This window comes from Phyllobates terribilis, unplaced genomic scaffold, assembly GCF_046119375.1.
Source record: "Phyllobates terribilis strain yellow unplaced genomic scaffold, ASM4611937v1 Scaffold_1__5_contigs__length_1240528914, whole genome shotgun sequence".
Lineage (NCBI taxonomy): Eukaryota > Metazoa > Chordata > Amphibia > Anura > Dendrobatidae > Phyllobates > Phyllobates terribilis.
Genome location: NW_027362761.1, coordinates 281456592 through 281472681, shown reverse-complemented (window position 1 = coordinate 281472681; position 16090 = coordinate 281456592). Strand labels below are relative to the sequence as shown.

The window sequence follows — 16090 nt, the reverse complement described above, 5'->3', positions numbered from 1 at the left end:
ACAGTCAAGGCACACAGTGCCAGAGTCAGCAAAATCCCAAAACATCTTTGAACCTCCACCATATTTGACTGTAGGTACTGTGTTCTTTTCTTTATAGGACTTATTCTGTTTTGGTAAAAAGTAGAATGATGTGCTTTACCAAAAAGCTCTATCTTGGTCTCATCTGTCCACAAAACAATTTCCCAGAAGGATTTTGTCTTACTCATGTACATTTTGGCAAACTGCAGTCTAGCTTTTTTATGTCTCTGTGTCAGCAGTGGGGTCTTCCTGGGTCTGCTGCCATTGCGTTTGACTCCATCCAAATGTCGACGTATAGTTCACGCTGACACTGATGAAGCCTGAGCCTGCAGGACAGCTTGAATTTCTTTGGCACTTGATTGGAGCTGCTTATCCACCATCCGGACTATTCTGCGCTGCAACCTTTCACCAATTTCTCTATCTTTTCATCCAGGGAGATTAGCTATAGTGCCATGGGTTGTAAACTTCTTGATTATGTTGCGCATCATGGACAAAGGAACATCAAGATCTGTTTTAACACCTTCAGTTCTCAAGTCCTCAGACAGTTCTCCTCTCTCTGTTCTCCATGTTTAGTGTGGCACACACAGACAAACAATGCAGAGATTGAGTCAACTTCTCCCCTTTTTATCTGGTTTCAGGTGTGATTTTCAGATTGCTCACACCTGTTACTTGCCACAGGTGAGTTTGAACCAGGGCTGTGGAGTCGGTAAGCCAAACCTCCGACTCCTCAAATTCCATGACACCGACTCCGACTCCCTCATACATGGCTCATGTTTAAGTGATAAATTTACTGTAGCACAGATTCATCTCAGCTAAAAGTCTAGACCCTTAGATCAGGAATAGGACAGACATTTATAGGACATTTCAGAACTTTTCTCAAATTCTTATGAAAAAATATTCCCCACAAACTGCATTGAACTTCTGTACCCAATTTATTATATATTTTAGGAGTTGGAGTTGGCACATTTTATACCGACTCCACCAAAATGGGTACCGACTCCACAGTACTGGTTTTAACGAGCATCATATGCATCATATGCTTGAAACAAAGTAGTTTACCCACAATTTTGGAAAGGTGTCAACAATTTTGTACGGCCAATTTTTGGGGTTTTGCGTGAAATTATGTCCAATTTGCTTTTTTCTCAGTTTTTTTGTGTTGTTTCAATACACACAAAGGAAATAAAAACATGTGTATAACAAAACATGTGCAATTGCAATAAATTTCTGGGAGAAATACTTCATTTTCTGGAACAATTTCAAGGGTGCTAACACTTTCGGCCATGACTGTATGTGCAAAGATGATTTTGGATTTATTGCTTACGTGCAACAAGATAAAAGAGCTTGTTGACTTGCATGTCAAATGGCAATCTTTTTCAAACGTATAGTTTTTTCAAGCGCTTGAAAAAAACTATAAGTTAGAGACGCATTGCCCGTTGACATGCAAGCTCTTTTCTCTCGTTGCACGTAAGCAATAAATCCAAGGTCTTCTTTGCACATGTACACAGTGATGCTGAATGTTCTTCATATGTCATCAGAATCTGGGCTTTCACAAATCTCTGTGCACTCAGACAAACAACACTACTAACGTGCTGAGTTGGCTTTTCTCTTTTCCAAAATCTAAGACTATAACTAAAAAGTAAAGCGGCAGTAAAGATATAAATCACTTCATTTAATAATATATCAGGATTAGTGAAAAGATATATTCTATGCTGCCATAAACACTTGTCTAATGGTGTTTCAGGACAAAGGTTAGTGCCATCTACTTGTCACATGCAGCTTTGTAGCCAATTGCAACATCAATAAGTATTTCTACGTATGACTTAATTGCCAAATAAAGCTGCACATAACAAGCAGGGGTGGTCCCCAGTGTACACGGGACATTGAAAATATCACTTCTAATGTAAGCCAGACAGATTTTGATGCTTTTTGTCATGAGAAAAAAAAATTGACATAGGAAATTGCATCAGTAATAGGCTGGGGTCTGACCACAGCGCCCCTCCGATCAATAGAAAGAAGGGGCTGTGTCCCCTTCAGATTTCTCATCTGCACAGCTCCACTCCATATGACCTGGTGCCATACATAGGAGCATCTCTGCTGTGCATAGGACCAGAAAAGGACCAGTGGAGGCTCCAGCGATCAGAGCCTCACAGATACGATGTCTTCCATAATGATCAATTATCACCTTAAATCGTTCCAGGAATAAAAGTAGGAAGGCCATTTGGTGTCGGGATATAACACAGGATGTAAAGTTTCCCAGGCCATAGCACACACAGTCATAGTCTTGGAGAGAAATGTGGGTAGATATGGGGCCCTCAAGGTTCAGGTTCTTCATTATCTTCTCATTAACACTGCAGTCATCTGAAGTAACTGGTGATAAATCTTGACATTTCAGTAGACAACCTAAGGATAATGTATAAGTAATTGCTGATAAACTAGTAAACAATTGTCTTGGGAGGTAAGATTAAAAGCAGGTAAAAAAACATATTTGAGAGAACCTGAGAAGTTATGATGCACATGACCTTAATGTGCGGTGGCTTTATGGAAGAGAAGAAGGCAACAGAAAACGATAGGCTCTGAGGGACCTGTCATATCCATGCAATATATGGACCAGACCATTAAAGAATTAAACTTTCTTCTTGATTTTTCATCTTTACCAGGCACTGCATGTACCTGCAGACCAGTGGTGGCCCATGTGCTGAGACCCCCAGTGATCACACAACAGACACCCGGGAAGTGCTCAGCTGAGCTGCGGATTTCTCAGAGGTCAACTACACGATTTGTTGGGGGCTCTGGATGTGGACACTCACAGGTCTGCAGGTAAATGCAGTGCCTGGTAAATAAGAAAAATCAAGAAGAAAGTTTAATTCCTCTTTAATGGTCTGGTCCCTCAGAGCTTATCTTTTTCAGTTGCCCTCTGACATAATGCCAAGTGCCTGCTAAATATGAAATATCGGCTTCCAGCCGAGTCACATATCCCAATGAGCTCTATCCACTACAACCGATAAAACAAATTTTAGATGGAACATTTTAGTCACTTACATAACAATACTCATTAGTGGTTGTCAGTGATAGCAATAAAAGTTATTGGTACACATAGGGGCAATAAAGATACCATAAACAGACATCAGTGATATTACAGATAGTAATCGCCAAGAACATGTGGAAGACAAACAGAATAAACTCAGCCATGTCCTCTATAGAAACAGCTATATATTCTGGGAAAATTCAGCTTCAAGGCTTGTGGCATCAATTCTGCTATTAAAATGTAGCGTTTATAGTCTCTGGGTCCCAACTTTCTTACCTTGAGAAGAGGCCCAAAAGTCAGATGCTTGCAAATCCGCCCTGTTAAATATAACAAGAGAAAGAGAAAAGTTATAGTAAAAGCTATGGCTATACCTGTGTCAGAGGCTGTAACAGCTATGGCTATACCTGTGTCAGAGGCTGTTGCAGCTATGGCTATACCTGTGTCAGAGGCTGTAACAGCTATGGCTATACCTGTGTCAGAGGCTGTAACAGCTATGGCTATACCTATGTCAGAGGCTGTTGCAGCTATGGCTATACCTGTGTCAGAGGCTGTTGCAGCTATGGCTATACCTGTGTCAGAGGCTGTAACAGCTATGGCTATACCTGTGTCAGAGGCTGTAACAGCTATGGCTATACCTATGTCAGAGGCTGTTGCAGCTTTTGGCTATACCTGTGTCAGAGGCTGTTGCAGCTATGGCTATACCTGTGTCAGAGGCTGTTGCAGCTATGGCTATACCTGTGTCAGAGGCTGTTGCAGCTATGGCTATACCTGTGTCAGAGGCTGTTGCAGCTATGGCTATACCTGTGTCAGAGGCTGTTGCAGCTATGGCTATACCTGTGTCAGAGGCTGTTGCAGCTATGGCTATACCTGTGTCAGAGGCTGTTGCAGCTATGCCTATACCTATGTCAGAGGCTGTTGCAGCTATGCCTATACCTGTGTCAGAGGCTGTTGCAGCTATGGCTATACCTGTGTCAGAGGCTGTAACAGCTATGGCTATACCTGTGTCAGAGGCTGTAACAGCTATGGCTATACCTGTGTCAGAGGCTGTTGCAGCTATGGCTATACCTGTGTCAGAGGCTGTTGCAGCTATGGCTATACCTGTGTCAGAGGCTGTTGCAGCTATGGCTATACCTGTGTCAGAGGCTGTTGCAGAAATGGCTATACCTGTGTCAGAGGCTGTTGCAGCTATGGCTATACCTGTGTCAGAGGCTGTTGCAGCTATGGCTATACCTATGTCAGAGGCTGCTGCAGCTATGGTTATACCTGTGTCAGAGGCTGCTGCAGCTATGGCTATACCTGTGTCAGAGGCTGTTGCAGCTATGGCTATACCTGTGTCAGAGGCTGTAACAGTAATGGCTATACCTGTGTCAGAGGCTGTTGCAGCTATGGCTATACCTGTGTCAGAGGCTGTAACAGTAATGGCTATACCTGTGTCAGAGGCTGTAACAGCTATGACTACACCTGTGTCAGAGGCTGTTGCAGCTATGGCTATACCTATGTCAGAGGCTGCTGCAGCTATGGCTATACCTGTGTCAGAGGCTGTAACAGCTATGGCTATACCTGTGTCAGAGGCTGTAACAGCTATGGCTATACCTGTATCAGAGGCTGTAACAGCTATGGCTATACCTGTGTCAGAGGCTGTAACAGCTATGGCTATACCTGTGTCAGAGGCTGTTGCAGCTATGGCTATACCTGTGTCAGAGGCTGTAACAGCTATGGCTATACCTGTGTCAGAGGCTGTAACAGCTATGGCTATACATGTGTCAGAGGCTGTTGCAGCTATGGCTATACCTGTGTCAGAGGCTGTTGCAGCTATGGCTATACCTGTGTCAGAGGCTGTTGCAGCTATGGCTATACCTGTGTCAGAGGCTGTTGCAGCTATGGCTATACCTGTGTCAGAGGCTGTTGCAGCTATGGCTATACCTGTGTCAGAGGCTGTTGCAGCTATGGCTATACCTGTGTCAGAGGCTGTTGCAGCTATGGCTATACCTGTGTCAGAGGCTGTAACAGCTATGGCTATACCTGTGTCAGAGGCTGTTGCAGCTATGGCTATACCTGTGTCAGAGGCTGTAACAGCTATGGCTATACCTGTGTCAGAGGCTGTAACAGCTATGGCTATACCTGTGTCAGAGGCTGTTGCAGCTATGGCTATACCTGTGTCAGAGGCTGTTGCAGCTATGGCTATACCTGTGTCAGAGGCTGTTGCAGCTATGGCTATACCTGTGTCAGAGGCTGCTGCAGAAATGGCTATACCTGTGTCAGAGGCTGTTGCAGCTATGGCTATACCTGTGTCAGAGGCTGTTGCAGCTATGGCTATACCTATGTCAGAGGCTGTTGCAGCTATGGTTATACCTGTGTCAGAGGCTGTTGCAGCTATGGCTATACCTATGTCAGAGGCTGTTGCAGCTATGGTTATACCTGTGTCAGAGGCTGTTGCAGCTATGGCTATACCTGTGTCAGAGGCTGTTGCAGCTATGGCTATACCTGTGTCAGAGGCTGTTGCAGCTATGGCTATACCTGTGTCAGAGGCTGTAACAGCTATGGCTATACCTGTGTCAGAGGCTGTAACAGCTATGGCTATACCTGTGTCAGAGGCTGTTGCAGCTATGGCTATACCTGTGTCAGAGGCTGTTGCAGCTATGGCTATACCTGTGTCAGAGGCTGTTGCAGCTATGGCTATACCTGTGTCAGAGGCTGTTGCAGAAATGGCTATACCTGTGTCAGAGGCTGTTGCAGCTATGGCTATACCTGTGTCAGAGGCTGTTGCAGCTATGGCTATACCTATGTCAGAGGCTGTTGCAGCTATGGTTATACCTGTGTCAGAGGCTGTTGCAGCTATGGCTATACCTGTGCCAGAGGCTGTTGCAGCTATGGCTATACCTGTGTCAGAGGCTGTAACAGTAATGGCTATACCTGTGTCAGAGGCTGTTGCAGCTATGGCTATACCTGTGTCAGAGGCTGTAACAGTAATGGCTATACCTGTGTCAGAGGCTGTAACAGCTATGGCTATACCTGTGTCAGAGGCTGTTGCAGCTATGGCTATACCTGTGTCAGAGGCTGTTGCAGCTATGGCTATACCTGTGTCAGAGGCTGTTGCAGCTATGGCTATACCTGTGTCAGAGGCTGTTGCAGCTATGGCTATACCTGTGTCAGAGGCTGTTGCAGCTATGGCTATACCTGTGTCAGAGGCTGCTGCAGCTATGGCTATACCTGTGTCAGAGGCTGCTGCAGCTATGGCTATACCTGTGTCAGAGGCTGTTGCAGCTATGGTTATACCTGTGTCAGAGGCTGTTGCAGCTATGGCTATACCTATGTCAGAGGCTGTTGCAGCTATGGCTATACCTGTGTCAGACGCTGTAACAGTAATGGCTATACCTGTGTCAGAGGCTGTTGCAGCTATGGCTATACCTGTGTCAGAGGCTGTTGCAGCTATGGCTATACCTGTGTCAGAGGCTGTTGCAGCTATGGCTATACCTGTGTCAGAGGCTGTTGCAGCTATGGCTATACCTGTGTCAGAGGCTGTTGCAGCTATGGCTATACCTGTGTCAGAGGCTGTTGCAGCTATGGCTATACCTGTGTCAGAGGCTGTTGCAGCTATGGCTATACCTGTGTCAGAGGCTGTTGCAGCTATGGCTATACCTGTGTCAGAGGCTGTTGCAGCTATGGCTATACCTGTGTCAGAGGCTGTAACAGCTATGGCTATACCTGTGTCAGAGGCTGTTGCAGCTATGGCTATACCTGTGTCAGAGGCTGTAACAGTAATGGCTATACCTGTGTCAGAGGCTGTAACAGCTATGGCTATACCTGTGTCAGAGGCTGTTGCAGCTATGGCTATACCTGTGTCAGAGGCTGTTGCAGCTATGGCTATACCTGTGTCAGAGGCTGTTGCAGCTATGGCTATACCTGTGTCAGAGGCTGCTGCAGAAATGGCTATACCTGTGTCAGAGGCTGTTGCAGCTATGGCTATACCTGTGTCAGAGGCTGTTGCAGCTATGGCTATACCTATGTCAGAGGCTGTTGCAGCTATGGTTATACCTGTGTCAGAGGCTGTTGCAGCTATGGCTATACCTATGTCAGAGGCTGTTGCAGCTATGGTTATACCTGTGTCAGAGGCTGTTGCAGCTATGGTTATACCTGTGTCAGAGGCTGTTGCAGCTATGGCTATACCTGTGTCAGAGGCTGTTGCAGCTATGGCTATACCTGTGTCAGAGGCTGTTGCAGCTATGGCTATACCTGTGTCAGAGGCTGTTGCAGCTATGGCTATACCTGTGTCAGAGGCTGTTGCAGCTATGGCTATACCTGTGTCAGAGGCTGTTGCAGCTATGGCTATACCTGTGTCAGAGGCTGTTGCAGCTATGGCTATACCTGTGTCAGAGGCTGTTGCAGCTATGGCTATACCTGTGTCAGAGGCTGTTGCAGCTATGGCTATACCTGTGTCAGAGGCTGTTGACCCTATGGCTATACCTGTGTCAGAGGCTGTTGCAGCTATGGCTATACCTGTGTCAGAGGCTGTAACAGCTATGGCTATACCTGTGTCAGAGGCTGTAACAGCTATGGCTATAACTGTGTCAGAGGCTGTTGCAGCTATGGCTATACCTGTGTCAGAGGCTGTTGCAGCTATGGCTATACCTGTGTCAGAGGCTGTTGCAGCTATGGCTATACCTGTGTCAGAGGCTGTTGCAGAAATGGCTATACCTGTGTCAGAGGCTGTTGCAGCTATGGCTATACCTGTGTCAGAGGCTGTTGCAGCTATGGCTATACCTATGTCAGAGGCTGTTGCAGCTATGGTTATACCTGTGTCAGAGGCTGTTGCAGCTATGGCTATACCTGTGTCAGAGGCTGTTGCAGCTATGGCTATACCTGTGTCAGAGGCTGTAACAGTAATGGCTATACCTGTGTCAGAGGCTGTTGCAGCTATGGCTATACCTGTGTCAGAGGCTGTAACAGTAATGGCTATACCTGTGTCAGAGGCTGTAACAGCTATGGCTATACCTGTGTCAGAGGCTGTTGCAGCTATGGCTATACCTGTGTCAGAGGCTGTTGCAGCTATGGCTATACCTGTGTCAGAGGCTGTTGCAGCTATGGCTATACCTGTGTCAGAGGCTGTTGCAGCTATGGCTATACCTGTGTCAGAGGCTGCTGCAGCTATGGCTGTACCTGTGTCAGAGGCTGTTGCAGCTATGGTTATACCTGTGTCAGAGGCTGTTGCAGCTATGGCTATACCTATGTCAGAGGCTGTTGCAGCTATGGCTATACCTGTGTCAGACGCTGTAACAGTAATGGCTATACCTGTGTCAGAGGCTGTTGCAGCTATGGCTATACCTGTGTCAGAGGCTGTTGCAGCTATGGCTATACCTGTGTCAGAGGCTGTTGCAGCTATGGCTATACCTGTGTCAGAGGCTGTTGCAGCTATGGCTATACCTATGTCAGAGGCTGTTGCAGCTATGGCTATACCTGTGTCAGAGGCTGTAACAGTAATGGCTATACCTGTGTCAGAGGCTGTAACAGCTATGGCTATACCTGTGTCAGAGGCTGTTGCAGCTATGGCTATACCTGTGTCAGAGGCTGTTGCAGCTATGGCTATACCTGTGTCAGAGGCTGTTGCAGCTATGGCTATACCTGTGTCAGAGGCTGTTGCAGCTATGGCTATACCTGTGTCAGAGGCTGTTGCAGCTATGGCTATACCTGTGTCAGAGGCTGCTGCAGCTATGGCTGTACCTGTGTCAGAGGCTGTTGCAGCTATGGTTATACCTGTGTCAGAGGCTGTTGCAGCTATGGCTATACCTATGTCAGAGGCTGTTGCAGCTATGGCTATACCTGTGTCAGACGCTGTAACAGTAATGGCTATACCTGTGTCAGAGGCTGTTGCAGCTATGGCTATACCTGTGTCAGAGGCTGTTGCAGCTATGGCTATACCTGTGTCAGAGGCTGTTGCAGCTATGGCTATACCTGTGTCAGAGGCTGTTGCAGCTATGGCTATACCTATGTCAGAGGCTGTTGCAGCTATGGCTATACCTGTGTCAGAGGCTGTAACAGCTATGGCTATACCTGTGTCAGAGGCTGTTGCAGCTATGGCTATACCTGTGTCAGAGGCTGTTGCAGCTATGGCTATACCTGTGTCAGAAGCTGTTGCAGCTATGGCTATACCTGTGTCAGAGGCTGTTGCAGCTATGGCTATACCTGTGTCAGAGGCTGTTGCAGCTATGGCTATACCTATGTCAGAGGCTGTAACAGCTATGGCTATACCTGTGTCAGGGGCTGTTGCAGCTATGGCAATACCTGTGTCAGAGGCTGTTGCAGAAATGGCTATACCTGTGTCAGAGGCTGTTGCAGCTATGGCTATACCTGTGTCAGAGGCTGTTGCAGCTATGGCTATACCTATGTCAGAGGCTGTTGCAGCTATGGTTATACCTGTGTCAGAGGCTGTTGCAGCTATGGCTATACCGGTGTCAGAGGCTGTTGCAGCTATGGCTATACCTGTGTCAGAGGCTGTAACAGTAATGGCTATACCTGTGTCAGAGGCTGTTGCAGCTATGGCTATACCTGTGTCAGAGGCTGTAACAGTAATGGCTATACCTGTGTCAGAGGCTGTAACAGCTATGGCTATACCTGTGTCAGAGGCTGTTGCAGCTATGGCTATACCTGTGTCAGAGGCTGTTGCAGCTATGGCTATACCTGTGTCAGAGGCTGTTGCAGCTATGGCTATACCTGTGTCAGAGGCTGTTGCAGCTATGGCTATACCTGTGTCAGAGGCTGTTGCAGCTATGGCTATACCTGTGTCAGAGGCTGTTGCAGCTATGGCTATACCTGTGTCAGAGGCTGTTGCAGCTATGGCTATACCTGTGTCAGAGGCTGTTGCAGCTATGGTTATACCTGTGTCAGAGGCTGTTGCAGCTATGGCTATACCTATGTCAGAGGCTGTTGCAGCTATGGCTATACCTGTGTCAGACGCTGTAACAGTAATGGCTATACCTGTGTCAGAGGCTGTTGCAGCTATGGCTATACCTGTGTCAGAGGCTGTTGCAGCTATGGCTATACCTGTGTCAGAGGCTGTTGCAGCTATGGCTATACCTGTGTCAGAGGCTGTTGCAGCTATGGCTATACCTATGTCAGAGGCTGTTGCAGCTATGGCTATACCTGTGTCAGAGGCTGTAACAGCTATGGCTATACCTGTGTCAGAGGCTGTTGCAGCTATGGCTATACCTGTGTCAGAGGCTGTTGCAGCTATGGCTATACCTGTGTCAGAAGCTGTTGCAGCTATGGCTATACCTGTGTCAGAGGCTGTTGCAGCTATGGCTATACCTGTGTCAGAGGCTGTTGCAGCTATGGCTATACCTATGTCAGAGGCTGTAACAGCTATGGCTATACCTGTGTCAGAGGCTGTTGCAGCTATGGCTATACCTGTGTCAGAGGCTGTAACAGCTATGGCTATACCTGTGTCAGAGGCTGTAACAGCTATGGCTATACCTGTGTCAGAGGCTGTAACAGCTATGGCTATACCTGTGTCAGAGGCTGTTGCAGCTATGGCTATACCTGTGTCAGAGGCTGTTGCAGCTATGGCTATACCTGTGTCAGAGGCTGTTGCAGCTATGGCTATACCTGTGTCAGAGGCTGTTGCAGCTATGGCTATACCTGTGTCAGAGGCTGTTGCAGCTATGGCTATACCTGTGTCAGAGGCTGTTGCAGCTATGGCTATACCTGTGTCAGAGGCTGTTGCAGCTATGCCTATACCTATGTCAGAGGCTGTTGCAGCTATGCCTATACCTGTGTCAGAGGCTGTTGCAGCTATGGCTATACCTGTGTCAGAGGCTGTAACAGCTATGGCTATACCTGTGTCAGAGGCTGTAACAGCTATGGCTATACCTGTGTCAGAGGCTGTTGCAGCTATGGCTATACCTGTGTCAGAGGCTGTTGCAGCTATGGCTATACCTGTGTCAGAGGCTGTTGCAGCTATGGCTATACCTGTGTCAGAGGCTGTTGCAGAAATGGCTATACCTGTGTCAGAGGCTGTTGCAGCTATGGCTATACCTGTGTCAGAGGCTGTTGCACCTATGGCTATACCTATGTCAGAGGCTGCTGCAGCTATGGTTATACCTGTGTCAGAGGCTGCTGCAGCTATGGCTATACCTGTGTCAGAGGCTGTTGCAGCTATGGCTATACCTGTGTCAGAGGCTGTAACAGCTATGGCTATACCTGTGTCAGAGGCTGTAACAGCTATGGCTATACCTGTGTCAGAGGCTGTTGCAGCTATGGCTATACCTGTGTCAGAGGCTGTTGCAGCTATGGCTATACCTGTGTCAGAGGCTGTTGCAGCTATGGCTATACCTGTGTCAGAGGCTGTTGCAGAAATGGCTATACCTGTGTCAGAGGCTGTTGCAGCTATGGCTATACCTGTGTCAGAGGCTGTTGCAGCTATGGCTATACCTATGTCAGAGGCTGCTGCAGCTATGGTTATACCTGTGTCAGAGGCTGCTGCAGCTATGGCTATACCTGTGTCAGAGGCTGTTGCAGCTATGGCTATACCTGTGTCAGAGGCTGTAACAGTAATGGCTATACCTGTGTCAGAGGCTGTTGCAGCTATGGCTATACCTGTGTCAGAGGCTGTAACAGTAATGGCTATACCTGTGTCAGAGGCTGTAACAGCTATGACTACACCTGTGTCAGAGGCTGTTGCAGCTATGGCTATACCTATGTCAGAGGCTGCTGCAGCTATGGCTATACCTGTGTCAGAGGCTGTAACAGCTATGGCTATACCTGTGTCAGAGGCTGTAACAGCTATGGCTATACCTGTATCAGAGGCTGTAACAGCTATGGCTATACCTATGTCAGAGGCTGTAACAGCTATGGCTATACCTGTGTCAGAGGCTGTTGCAGCTATGGCTATACCTGTGTCAGAGGCTGTAACAGCTATGGCTATACCTGTGTCAGAGGCTGTAACAGCTATGGCTATACATGTGTCAGAGGCTGTTGCAGCTATGGCTATACCTGTGTCAGAGGCTGTTGCAGCTATGGCTATACCTGTGTCAGAGGCTGTTGCAGCTATGGCTATACCTGTGTCAGAGGCTGTTGCAGCTATGGCTATACCTGTGTCAGAGGCTGTTGCAGCTATGGCTATACCTGTGTCAGAGGCTGTTGCAGCTATGGCTATACCTGTGTCAGAGGCTGTTGCAGCTATGGCTATACCTGTGTCAGAGGCTGTAACAGCTATGGCTATACCTGTGTCAGAGGCTGTTGCAGCTATGGCTATACCTGTGTCAGAGGCTGTAACAGCTATGGCTATACCTGTGTCAGAGGCTGTAACAGCTATGGCTATACCTGTGTCAGAGGCTGTTGCAGCTATGGCTATACCTGTGTCAGAGGCTGTTGCAGCTATGGCTATACCTGTGTCAGAGGCTGTTGCAGCTATGGCTATACCTGCGTCAGAGGCTGCTGCAGAAATGGCTATACCTGTGTCAGAGGCTGTTGCAGCTATGGCTATACCTGTGTCAGAGGCTGTTGCAGCTATGGCTATACCTATGTCAGAGGCTGTTGCAGCTATGGTTATACCTGTGTCAGAGGCTGTTGCAGCTATGGCTATACCTATGTCAGAGGCTGTTGCAGCTATGGTTATACCTGTGTCAGAGGCTGTTGCAGCTATGGCTATACCTGTGTCAGAGGCTGTTGCAGCTATGGCTATACCTGTGTCAGAGGCTGTTGCAGCTATGGCTATACCTGTGTCAGAGTCTGTAACAGCTATGGCTATACCTGTGTCAGAGGCTGTAACAGCTATGGCTATACCTGTGTCAGAGGCTGTTGCAGCTATGGCTATACCTGTGTCAGAGGCTGTTGCAGCTATGGCTATACCTGTGTCAGAGGCTGTTGCAGCTATGGCTATACCTGTGTCAGAGGCTGTTGCAGAAATGGCTATACCTGTGTCAGAGGCTGTTGCAGCTATGGCTATACCTATGTCAGAGGCTGTTGCAGCTATGGTTATACCTGTGTCAGAGGCTGTTGCAGCTATGGCTATACCTGTGTCAGAGGCTGTTGCAGCTATGGCTATACCTGTGTCAGAGGCTGTAACAGTAATGGCTATACCTGTGTCAGAGGCTGTTGCAGCTATGGCTATACCTGTGTCAGAGGCTATAACAGTAATGGCTATACCTGTGTCAGAGGCTGTAACAGCTATGGCTATACCTGTGTCAGAGGCTGTTGCAGCTATGGCTATACCTGTGTCAGAGGCTGTTGCAGCTATGGCTATACCTGTGTCAGAGGCTGTTGCAGCTATGGCTATACCTGTGTCAGAGGCTGTTGCAGCTATGGCTATACCTGTGTCAGAGGCTGTTGCAGCTATGGCTATACCTGTGTCAGAGGCTGCTGCAGCTATGGCTATACCTGTGTCAGAGGCTGTTGCAGCTATGGTTATACCTGTGTCAGAGGCTGTTGCAGCTATGGCTATACCTATGTCAGAGGCTGTTGCAGCTATGGCTATACCTGTGTCAGACGCTGTAACAGTAATGGCTATACCTGTGTCAGAGGCTGTTGCAGCTATGGCTATACCTGTGTCAGAGGCTGTTGCAGCTATGGCTATACCTGTGTCAGAGGCTGTTGAAGCTATGGCTATACCTGTGTCAGAGGCTGTTGCAGCTATGGCTATACCTATGTCAGAGGCTGTTGCAGCTATGGCTATACCTGTGTCAGAGGCTGTAACAGCTATGGCTATACCTGTGTCAGAGGCTGTTGCAGCTATGGCTATACCTGTGTCAGAGGCTGTTGCAGCTATGGCTATACCTGTGTCAGAAGCTGTTGCAGCTATGGCTATACCTGTGTCAGAGGCTGTTGCAGCTATGGCTATACCTGTGTCAGAGGCTGTTGCAGCTATGGCTATACCTATGTCAGAGGCTGTAACAGCTATGGCTATACCTGTGTCAGAGGCTGTTGCAGCTATGGCAATACCTGTGTCAGAGGCTGTTGCAGAAATGGCTATACCTGTGTCAGAGGCTGTTGCAGCTATGGCTATACCTGTGTCAGAGGCTGTTGCAGCTATGGCTATACCTATGTCAGAGGCTGTTGCAGCTATGGTTATACCTGTGTCAGAGGCTGTTGCAGCTATGGCTATACCGGTGTCAGAGGCTGTTGCAGCTATGGCTATACCTGTGTCAGAGGCTGTAACAGTAATGGCTATACCTGTGTCAGAGGCTGTTGCAGCTATGGCTATACCTGTGTCAGAGGCTGTAACAGTAATGGCTATACCTGTGTCAGAGGCTGTAACAGCTATGGCTATACCTGTGTCAGAGGCTGTTGCAGCTATGGCTATACCTGTGTCAGAGGCTGTTGCAGCTATGGCTATACCTGTGTCAGAGGCTGTTGCAGCTATGGCTATACCTGTGTCAGAGGCTGTTGCAGCTATGGCTATACCTGTGTCAGAGGCTGTTGCAGCTATGGCTATACCTGTGTCAGAGGCTGTTGCAGCTATGGCTATACCTGTGTCAGAGGCTGTTGCAGCTATGGCTATACCTGTGTCAGAGGCTGTTGCAGCTATGGTTATACCTGTGTCAGAGGCTGTTGCAGCTATGGCTATACCTATGTCAGAGGCTGTTGCAGCTATGGCTATACCTGTGTCAGACGCTGTAACAGTAATGGCTATACCTGTGTCAGAGGCTGTTGCAGCTATGGCTATACCTGTGTCAGAGGCTGTTGCAGCTATGGCTATACCTGTGTCAGAGGCTGTTGCAGCTATGGCTATACCTGTGTCAGAGGCTGTTGCAGCTATGGCTATACCTATGTCAGAGGCTGTTGCAGCTATGGCTATACCTGTGTCAGAGGCTGTAACAGCTATGGCTATACCTGTGTCAGAGGCTGTTGCAGCTATGGCTATACCTGTGTCAGAGGCTGTTGCAGCTATGGCTATACCTGTGTCAGAAGCTGTTGCAGCTATGGCTATACCTGTGTCAGAGGCTGTTGCAGCTATGGCTATACCTGTGTCAGAGGCTGTTGCAGCTATGGCTATACCTATGTCAGAGGCTGTAACAGCTATGGCTATACCTGTGTCAGAGGCTGTTGCAGCTATGGCTATACCTGTGTCAGAGGCTGTAACAGCTATGGCTATACCTGTGTCAGAGGCTGTAACAGCTATGGCTATACCTGTGTCAGAGGCTGTAACAGCTATGGCTATACCTGTGTCAGAGGCTGTTGCAGCTATGGCTATACCTGTGTCAGAGGCTGTTGCAGCTATGGCTATACCTGTGTCAGAGGCTGTTGCAGCTATGGCTATACCTGTGTCAGAGGCTGTTGCAGCTATGGCTATACCTGTGTCAGAGGCTGTTGCAGCTATGGCTATACCTGTGTCAGAGGCTGTTGCAGCTATGGCTATACCTGTGTCAGAGGCTGTTGCAGCTATGCCTATACCTATGTCAGAGGCTGTTGCAGCTATGCCTATACCTGTGTCAGAGGCTGTTGCAGCTATGGCTATACCTGTGTCAGAGGCTGTAACAGCTATGGCTATACCTGTGTCAGAGGCTGTAACAGCTATGGCTATACCTGTGTCAGAGGCTGTTGCAGCTATGGCTATACCTGTGTCAGAGGCTGTTGCAGCTATGGCTATACCTGTGTCAGAGGCTGTTGCAGCTATGGCTATACCTGTGTCAGAGGCTGTTGCAGAAATGGCTATACCTGTGTCAGAGGCTGTTGCAGCTATGGCTATACCTGTGTCAGAGGCTGTTGCAGCTATGGCTATACCTATGTCAGAGGCTGCTGCAGCTATGGTTATACCTGTGTCAGAGGCTGCTGCAGCTATGGCTATACCTGTGTCAGAGGCTGTTGCAGCTATGGCTATACCTGTGTCAGAGGCTGTAACAGCTATGGCTATACCTGTGTCAGAGGCTGTAACAGCTATGGCTATACCTGTGTCAGAGGCTGTTGCAGCTATGGCTATACCTGTGTCAGAGGCTGTTGCAGCTATGGCTATACCTATGTCAGAGGCTGTTGCAGCTATGGCTATACCTGTGTCAGACGCTGTAACAGTAATGGCTATACCTGTGTCAGAGGCTGTTGCAGCTATGGCTATACCTG

The 16090-nt window shown here is 48.1% G+C and overlaps 1 protein-coding gene across 2 annotated transcripts in view; it reads right to left on the bottom strand.

The window, feature by feature from the left end:
- The window catches only part of SRRD (SRR1 domain containing), a 51436-nt gene that overhangs the window by 8131 nt on the left and 27215 nt on the right, over positions 1-16090 (bottom strand). The window contains exons 3-4 of one of the 2 annotated variants that reach the window (XM_073673086.1): positions 3320-3360; positions 2201-2418 (exon numbers count right to left, since the gene is read on the bottom strand). In XM_073673086.1, coding sequence (XP_073529187.1) covers positions 2201-2418; positions 3320-3360 — 259 coding nt within the window. The remainder of the gene's footprint in view (positions 1-2200; positions 2419-3319; positions 3361-16090) is intronic. The other variant, XM_073673092.1, reaches the window with a different exon arrangement.